This window comes from Hordeum vulgare, chromosome 1H (genome assembly GCF_904849725.1).
Source record: "Hordeum vulgare subsp. vulgare chromosome 1H, MorexV3_pseudomolecules_assembly, whole genome shotgun sequence".
NCBI classification, from domain to species: domain Eukaryota; kingdom Viridiplantae; phylum Streptophyta; class Magnoliopsida; order Poales; family Poaceae; genus Hordeum; species Hordeum vulgare.
In genome coordinates this window covers 322,893,994-322,903,252 of record NC_058518.1, presented here as the reverse complement: position 1 = coordinate 322,903,252, position 9,259 = coordinate 322,893,994, and the positions used below count along the sequence as shown (strand labels likewise).

Below are 9,259 nucleotides of genomic sequence, written 5' to 3'. Positions count from 1 at the left end.
GCTGGGGCGGAGGCAGCCTGGGGACGAAGGCCGGTCGGGCCTCGGGGCGATGAGGCCGAGTTGGGCCACGGGCGAGGAGGCGGCAGCGAGGCCCAGGGGGCGCTGTGGGCCGCGGGAGAGGGGAGGCGGCTGCGCTGGTGGGCCGCCTGGCCAGGCCGGCCCACGGGGCGAGGGCAGGCGCTGCGCTCGGGAACTGCCCCGTCTCGATCCCGTCAGGGACCGACAGAGCCGCGCCGGCGGCGACAGGTCCTTGGGGCTCCGGCGAGCGAGCCCAAGGAAGCGCGGCGGCGAGAGCTGGGACGGGTCCTCTGGTCCGGGCCTAGCCGGACCCGGCTGGACCTGGACGGCAGCGGCGAACGGCGACCGGAGATAAGGGGGGGTGGCGGCGCGAATCGGGGTGGCAAGGCCGGAGCAGGGGCTGGCGGCGGAGCAAGCTCCGGCAGCAGAGGTGCTGGCGCGGCAGCGAGGGGCGGAGGCGAATCGGGACGAAGGTAACCGGCGGCGGCACAACTCGGCGGCGGGGCGAGGCCGCGGACTCCGTAGCGGTTTGCTGTCTCCGGGCGAGCTCGGGAGGAGCGGCGGCGCGATCCGGGCGGGGCGGGCCCAGATGGTCTTCGCGGGCCCGGCGGCTGGAGAGGGAGAGAGAGTGGCTGGCTAGGGCTTGGTAGGTGGGGCGCGGAAAACGAGGCAGGGAAGAGGGGTTGTCTAATTAATGGGATGGGGGGTATTTATAGAGAAAAGGGGGACTCGGTTAACCAGAATCGCGATCCGGATCCAACCGCGGGGTCGGATTCGGACGATTCCGAACGCGGGTATGCGTACGCGGCCGTGTAGAGGGATTATCCGGAGACGAGAGGGAGAGCGGGCGGCGCGACACGAATTTATAAACACCAACAGACGTCCGACGGTAGACCGAATACGGTGCCGCTACGGGCGACCGTTCGGGTACCAGACGGTCTCCGATCGCGACGAAATTCGACAGGCGGCCTAGCTATGTCTAATCGCGACCGCGTGTCAAGTCTCACCTCGAACAGAAAGAGTTTTAAACGCACTTTAAAAACAGGGTTTCGATGGTGCCGCGGGCGCGTGCGTGTGCGGTCGGGCTCAGAACGGACGACGACGAGAACCGGCAACTACTAACGAATGCAAGTTTGAAAACGGGCGGCAACGGAGATGCCGATGCGATGCAGAAGATGCGCATGATGCGATGATGACACGACAATTAAAATAAGCCACACGACGAAAACGGAAAGAGAGGGGAAGCTTCTAGAACGTCGGCATCGGGCTGTCACACGTGGTGACTGGCAAATGGATTTTTCGTCATAAACTCCATCTCGATGGCTCCTTGGCTCGCTAGAAGGCACGATGGGTGGTACGCGGATTCACGCAGCAGGCTGGGGTTGATTATGGGGAGACTTTCAGTCCCGTGGTCAAGCCCACTACGATCCGCATCGTCCTCAGCCTCGCTACGGCCAACAACTGGCCGTTCGGCAAATGGATGTCAAGAATGCCTTTCTTCATGGAGATCTCGTTGAGACGGTCTACTCTCAACAACCCTATGGCTTCATCTACTCCACACACCGCACTCATGTTTGCCGCCTCAACAAGTCCTTGTATGGCCTCAAGCAGGCTCCTCGGACTTGGTTCCTTTGCTTCACTAGTTTTCTCCACACAGTCGGTTTTGTCTCGTCCAAATGTGACACCTTGCTCTTCATTCTTTGACGAGATTCCTCCATGGCATATCTCCTTTTGTATGTCGACGACATCATCTTGACCGCCAACACCACCTCACTTCTTGACTCGCTTTTGTCGTCTCTCACCCGCGAGGTCTCTATGAGTGATCTCGGAGACATTCACCACTTCTTGGGCATCAATGTGCATCACAACAATGCGGTTTGTTCTTGTCTGAGGAGCAGTACGCACTAGAAGTTTTGGATCACAACATGCTCAATTGTCATCCCATCGCCACCCCAATTGACACTCGCTCCAAGCTCTCTCGTGCGGCTGGCAAGCCCTTCTCTGATCCCTCCAAATATCGCAGCATCGTCGGCGCGCTTCAGTACCTCACTCTCACGCGGCCAGACATCACTTATGTCGTCCAACAGATATGCTTCTTCATGCACGCACCCCTTGATTCACACTTCCAGCTGATCAAGCGGGTTTTGCGCTATCTCCGCGGCACTACTCACTATGGCCTCCAGCTTTTTTGCTCCTCGCCACATGACCTCATTTCCTATAGCGATGCCGATTGGGTCGGGTGTCCCGACACTGGCAACTCCACTTCTGGGTTCTGTGTCTTCCATGGCTCCAACCTCATCTCCTGGTCGTCCAAGCGCCAGCCGACGGTTTCTCGTTCCAGTGCACATGCAGAGTGGCCAACTGTGTCGCCGAGTCTTGCTGGCTACGACAACTTCTCACCGAGCTTCATCGCCCCCCCACATCAAGCTACTGTTGTCTATTATGACAATGTCACTGTAGTGTACCTCTCATCTAACCCGGTGCAGCACCAACGGACGAAGGATATCGAAATTGATCTTCAGTTCGTCCGTGATCGCGTTGCCCTTGGCGAGGCCAAGGTCTTGCAGATCCCGACTACCTCGCGGTTCAGAGATATCTTCATCAAGGCCCTGCCTTCATCAGTATTTTGTGACTTTCGAGCCAGTCTAAACGTCCTTCCTAATGACGTTAGGACTGCAGGGGTGTATGTGACTGTTGTAACACACTTATACTCATGGCTGTAACGTTGGTTAACTGCATGACCTAGTCCTATGGATAGTTAGCTGATTATGCGGCACCACCTCTCCCATATCCCTGCATGTAGGGATCGGTGGTGACCTCCCCTTGTATATGTACCTGCTCCGTGAGTAATAGAGAGACTGAGATCTCTTTCTATACTTCTTCTTCTTCATCTCCTGATCCAACACATGAAGTTAAGGGTTTTCACACAATTCCATCCCTGCCAGGTACAACCAACATGCTCCATGGCTACAACTGGACCTGAGATGGCGGAAGATGGGACGCAAGAGCGCAGGGAGACGCTGCGCCGGGCAGCTGCAGACAACCGTGGTGATCTGCCGAGCCGCCTGGACGAAGACAGGGAGAGCCAAGGAAAACAAGGAAGCAGGGCCTGCCGCGGCCGCGGTCGCCGGCGGCCACGGCGGGAGGAGCACCAGGAGGTGGTGGCGCCGGAGATCACAGAGAATGCCGCCCTGACGAGCGACCCAGGGGTGATCCGGTATTTCCGTGCTACTTCAGACACATATAGACAGGAACATCGAATGGATGCAAGTCCAAGCTCAAACTGTCAGTTGCTTCCAAAAAAAAAAAGTTGAAATTGTCCCTTCATTTCTTTCATCTCTCACTTTTCTTTCTTCCAGCATATAGCCAAACACCAGGAGAATTATACAACACACACACACACACACACACAGTCGGCTCTCTCTAGAGGTACAACAACTGACACATCCTGCACACATCAATGCCGAAGAGGAAAAAAAAACACAGAAACATTATTGTGTGGGGGGAATGGATCTACATGCTGTGTATTGTGACAGGCCACATGACCCTGCTACCAGGGTTGGCCTCTGCAAGCCCCTGGACGATGTTTGTTTCCATCACCGTCCAGCTGCTCGCCTATACAAAACCCTCCTTTGGGGAGGGAAGGGGGTATCATCACCTAATCCTGAAGCTACATGGTGTGTGGGTGAGCACTGAGCAGGCGGCAGCCATGGATCATCTCAGCGAGTTCTTCAGCGTCCGCACCGTCATCACCAGCTGCTGCCTCTCACCTTCCACCTCGGCGAACTTGAGGCTTATCTCCGAATACCGCTCGTGGAGCTCGTTCAGCTCTTGCTGCATCGCCTTGTTCAACTCCTTCAGAGCCTCCAGCTCCTTTGAAGACTGATGATCAGCAGCGCCCCTGGCAGCGAGAAAATCAACGGCAGCAAAGTATGTTAATTGTCAAGTCACTTTTGCACGTTTATCACCGAAGCAAAACTGAAAGACAACAAAGCAAATGCAGCAATTTTATTCCAGATGATAACCTCGTGTCCTGCCCGTTGCTGTGTCCGTTGGCGCTCGGCGTGGCGTCACCGTTCCCCGTGCTGACGGTGTCGTGCTTGATGCGCTTAGAATTAGCGTGCTGATTATCCTGCAAAGCATAACATGGTGTGTCACTTTCGAGGTACCAAAGTGTATGATTGCAGCATGAGCATTGCTATGAAAAGGCCCAACAGATCCATGCACTGAAATATCATATTCTCAGTAATGGGGGCCTCCATTCAAAGCTGTCCCTATCCTCTAGGAAGGAAGTTGTACAGCATAATAGTGGATATAAGTAGCTAGAGCCAGATTTGTCATCCCATGTGCAAGAAAACAAGTAAATAATGGAAAATCTGTATACAGTAACACCTACTTATTTGTGTTGACAACCCACAAACTCATGGGTTTTAAGTGTGTGCACTGTCCAGCTTGCTGACTTAAATACAAAAGGGAAGGTACACCTACTAGTTTAAATGAGAGTTCTTGTGGAAATATTCTATGACTTCCTTTGTTCAGAATTGAGTTCCTGTTAGTTGTTTGTGGAAAGTTTTCAGTTGTTGATCTATCTATTTTACGTATTGCTATCTTTGCTACGCATATGAAAGAAAGCTAACATGAAAAGTTAGTACAGAAAGTAAACTAATGAAGCTATTACTATTTTGCTAGAAACATATCTGGTTTTCGATATTTACCGTTGTATCTGAAGTGACGCCATTTTCGTTCGCACCTTCCCTGCTTTCAAGGGCTCTTCTCAGCTTCAGCACCTGAGAAGCAAGGTTGCTTTTCTCAGACTCCTTTGTGGACAACGAGTTCTTCATATTGTCGTACTGGAGTTTCAACGATCCAATAGTTATTTGTAGCTTCCCTATTGTCTCATCCCTTTCACTCTTGGAGCGTTTCAGAGTGTTTAGCTCCTCCAAATATGCCTGCATCTGGTCCTTGAGCAACGCAAGCTCTTTATTGAGCAAAGTAATTTCACCAGTTTTGTCTTGCAAGATCATGTCTTTTTCACCATTTGCAGCCAATTCCATGTCTTTCTGCTCATTCCTTTCCACAAGTTTGTCCCTCTCATCTGATAACTTGTCAATCTTGGCTTTGAGCTGTTCAATTTCTTCTGATAGATCATTTAACTTTGACTCATCGCTTCTCTTCTGGTTCTCGAACTCGTCGCTCTTTCTCTTGAGCTCCACCACTAGCCTGTCTATCTCATTCGACTTGAAATCCACTAGGGTAAGTAACTGCTGAATCTTCACCCGGTGTTGTTCTTGGGCTGATGCGGTATCTTCGTGGGCCTTCTGCAGTAATTCTTCCAACTGGCTCTTCTGCAACTGTAGTTCCGCGGCCTCTTTTCTTGCTTGCACAAGCAGCCGTTCATTGGCACTGAAAGCAGAAGATACTTGTGAAGATAGACTCTTGAATTCCTCCTGAAGTCGCCCGGCAGTGGTAGCGTTGTTCCACCGTGCCTTCCTCAGAGACTCCTCGGCCTTTATGGCCCTCTGCTCTTGCTCAACCTTGGCAGCCAGTACTTCTGCTATATCAGCCTCTAATCTTTGAGATTGTTCCTGGAGTTCATTCTCCAGATTCTCAACATTGGCCTCAAGATCACTTATTATAGACAAATGTGCTGAACACTCATACTGCATCCTTAGCTGCTCTCTCAGCTGTGTTTGTTCCAGCCTCGAAGAGATGTCATGGTTCTCTTGCTTCAGAATCTCATAATCAAGTGCAAGCTGCTCCATTTGCATCTCAAGATCCTCACGGTCTTTCTTGTACAGCTCGATTTCATCGCTCAGCTCAAGAATCTTCTCTTGTAGTTCAGAACTGGCGATGCCATCACTCTTCTTCGCCAATGCATCCAGCATAAGCTCATCTTCTTTCTCTTGGCACGAGCTTGTTTCAGACATGTCCATCTTGTGTCCAGCACTGTGCACATTTGACAGTGCATGCTCATATTCTGCCTCCTGGGGATCCTCTACTATTTCTTCTTGCAAAATGGACATATCTCTATTCTTTTGCTCCAGCATTTCATCAAGATCCTTCACAGCCAGAAGCAGCTCAGAGTTGGATTCCTGCATTTTTTGTAGCTGTAGACGCAGATCTGCATTTAAATTCTTCTCGTGGCCTAGCTCTTGCTTCAGCTCCTCAACCTGTGACCAGGGATCTTCCCCGTCTGACAACCGTTTACCTGATCCATTTGCATCATGGATCGTCTTCTTCATCCCTCTAAGGCCTTCACATTCTCTTCGGAGTGCATCCCTCTCATCCCTCAAGCTACTCATTTCCTTGGAAAGATCTTGCCCTCGCCTACTCTCTTTCACAATTTGCTTTCTGAGTGTCTGCAGCTCCATGTCTGAGACATCCAGTTTTCTTGTCAAAGTCCCTATCTCACTTCTCAGCTTCTCTACATCATCCTCTGCACCTCTCAACCCCGTCTCACCCGAGTTGCTCGTCGACCCATCAGTGCTAGCATCAGGAGCTGAGCTTCCCGACCAGTCACCAGAGCTCAATGGGTTTCTCGAGGGGGCGTTGTTGGCAAAAGGCGAGAGGACATTGGTCGCATCCTGAAGAAATGCGCCATGCATGTTCGCACTGGTTTTGGGAGTGAATCTTCCTGAGCTCCCATCTGAACCCGACAGCGAAACGGCGTCAAAGCCATTGGCGTTGTGGAGGTGGCCGGGTGGCTCAACAGATGCCGGCATATTTCTTCTCAAGGGAAACCTCATCCCTGGCGGTTTGCTTATCACCAATCCATCCTGTACAAGAAAGTTGTGGGTTACTATCTGACGAACAAAGGGGAAGATCACATAATATATACAGCGTTCAGTTCCAAATTCTCCCCCTTCTCTGCAAGAATGAGAAAATCAGATCTCAAACGAAAAGCGTCCCCAGCAAATGTGACCCCCCAAATGGTCAATCGGAGAAATGTAGCATCCCTTTTTCTTTGCAATATGCTTAGCATGCCAAAAGCTCTCTTTCTTGGCCATCAACAGAAATGAAACAGAGCAACGCAATAATGGTGGATCAAAAAAGGAAAGCTCTCAAGGACTCTTCCCCACTAGGCCTCACTGGTTACTCACATGCACAGGGCTCATGGAGTCAGCAGCAAGCGACCTCGCCTTCTCGGCCTCCTCGTCCTCGCACCGGCTCAGCTGGCTCTGCAGCGTCCTCCGCGGCGAAGACTTTGCCGTGTCGCCGCTCTCACTGCCGCCACCAAGAGCAAGAATCAGTAACCAGTTACACAATCAACGCCTGAACCAAAGCAAATGCAGCATGCCTAAGGCTCACACCGAAATGCAGGCACAATCCTCAAAGCGCAAACAGCCACAAGCAGCAATGTCTAAGTGAATCTGGCTGATGCGAGATGAGATGAGATGATCTCTTAAAGCTCAGACCAGAATGCAGCGGATGTGTCTAAACTAATCCCCAACCAACGCGACGCAACACAGCCTACCTCCCGTCGTCACCGTACCCACCGCCGGCACCACCCACCACCCGCTGGATGGTCACCTGTCACAAGGAACAGCAGCAGCAACCATCAAAGTCAGAAACCGCGAGCGCGTCGCCGTCACAGGTCACAGGAAAAGCTTTTTAAGAGGGTGGGGACGGTGGAGGTCGGTGCTCACGTGCAGCAGCGCGCCGGGCGCGGGGCTGCCCTTGAGGGGGAGCGTCACCGCCGACGGCTTGAACGCCTCCGCGTACTCGGCCATGTTCACCGTCGCCTCCCCCAGCAGCGCCGCCTTGCTCGACCCCTGCACGCGCGGCACGGCATTGCCGGGTCAAAATCGAGCAGAGACAAACGCTCGGATTGATTAATGTGGGGCCGGTCGATCGCTTACGGCCTCGTAGACGAGGAACTGGTAGATCTTGTCGCCGGCGGTCGCCTTGCCGGAGGGGAGCTTGGTGGCCTCGAAGATCGGGGCGGGCCAGCGGCAGGCGCCGTCGGCGACCTCCGCGCGCTCCGTCCGCGCCGTGGGCCGGCCGACGTCCTGCGGCGTCACCACCACCATCATGGACTCCCACCCCAGCTCCGGCACCTGCAGGGACACGCGCTCCGTTCGTCAAGCCTCTAAATCGAAAGCCAAAAACCAGAACCAAAATGAAAACTCCGCTTCTTCCGGAAGGGGGATCGTTTCGTGCCTGTGTGGCGTGGAACTGCAGCTTGAACACGGCTTTGGCCTTGCCGGCGCCGCGCCACCTCCCCGACTTGAACATGCCGGCGGCGGCGGGCGCGCCCGAGAGGAATCAGCCCAAGAAGCTAACCGCCCCCCAACAGAACCAGACGAAATCTTGCTTTCTCTTCTTGGCCGCCCGGCTAGTCCGTCACGCGTCGATCGACAGCGGCATTGCAATGCCGTGCGCGCGAATCCAGTGACGCCAGGCTTGGCATTGCTGTGCGGTGCGCGCGGTGGTTAGTTAGAGCGGCGAGACCAGCACATGGAGGCAGTGGCGGAGCACGCATAGAGAGTGGGAGGGAGGGAGTGGCCAGTGGGTGACACCGCAGGCAAGCAAGAAGGCCGGGGCGGCTTTGTGCAAAGGCAGGGGCACACCACCAGTGGACAGATCTAGTGAGAGAAAGGAACCCAGCTGAGCTCTGCTTTGTGCTCTCTCTCTCTCTCTGATTTGGGGGGTTTAGGGAATGGAGAGAGGAGGGGGGAGGAGAGAGAAGGTTCGGAGCCTATAAAATGGTGGTCAATTGATTTGGGGAAAAGGGTAATGGGGATTTATTTAGTTAGAGCGAGGTGGGAGGAGGGCGACTGGGAGACGGGGACGGATAAAAATCTCGAGCCGCCATGGCGTGAGCTTCACAGCTGTGCTACGCCGGCAAGGAGGAGACCGATCACACTGAGGCTCTGGGCTGACCTGCCGACGGCAATTCTTCTTCTCCTCCTGTGAAAGAAACGTGGACGTGTGAGCGACTTACTTGAGACCTACTAATTCTCCTTCTTTGCTGGTTTAGCAAAGGGGTTAGTGAGTGTTGTTGTTGATGTTTCTTTGTTTTTGTTTACAGAAAGAGTGTTGTCGATGTTGATGTAAAATCGTGAGACGGCGTGATCTTGCTTTCACTTGTGCGGGCCTCATGGAATCTGAATTATGCAACCGCGTGATTTGTGTATGTTTTAGTAGATTCATGAGAAAGACATGGCAAGTGTTTCTCGAAATGTTTTGGTTGAAGAATTCGATTGGACACACGAGGGGCGTGTTCGATGAATAATCCGTT

At 53.2% G+C, this 9,259-nt stretch overlaps 1 protein-coding gene across 1 annotated transcript; it reads right to left on the bottom strand.

Annotated features, from left to right (window-relative positions):
- Positions 1-3,324: 3,324 nt before the first annotated feature.
- On the bottom strand, positions 3,325-8,876 carry LOC123433639 (putative leucine-rich repeat-containing protein DDB_G0290503). The gene is made up of 8 exons (XM_045115462.1): positions 8,179-8,876; positions 7,878-8,075; positions 7,665-7,790; positions 7,493-7,548; positions 7,119-7,242; positions 4,734-6,794; positions 4,044-4,150; positions 3,325-3,919 (listed from the first exon to the last, which is right to left on the bottom strand). Exons 1-8 carry the CDS (start codon positions 8,251-8,253, stop codon positions 3,733-3,735), a joined length of 2,934 nt encoding a protein of 977 aa, XP_044971397.1. The 5' UTR covers positions 8,254-8,876; the 3' UTR covers positions 3,325-3,732.
- Positions 8,877-9,259: the final 383 nt, after the last annotated feature.

What these genes read in the sequence shown, in the direction of transcription:
- LOC123433639 (XM_045115462.1), bottom strand. Translation starts at nt 8,253, where the DNA reads ATGTTCAAGTCGGGGAGGTGGCGCGGCGCCGGCAAGGCCAAAGCCGTG. An exon ending in AGTTCCTCGTCTACGAGGCC is followed by an intron (nt 7,791 to 7,877) that starts GTAAGCGATCGA and finishes CCGCGCGTGCAG; the next exon opens with GGGTCGAGCAAGGCGGCGCT. An exon ending in CGCCCGGCGCGCTGCTGCAC is followed by an intron (nt 7,549 to 7,664) that starts GTGAGCACCGAC and finishes TCCTTGTGACAG; the next exon opens with GTGACCATCCAGCGGGTGGT.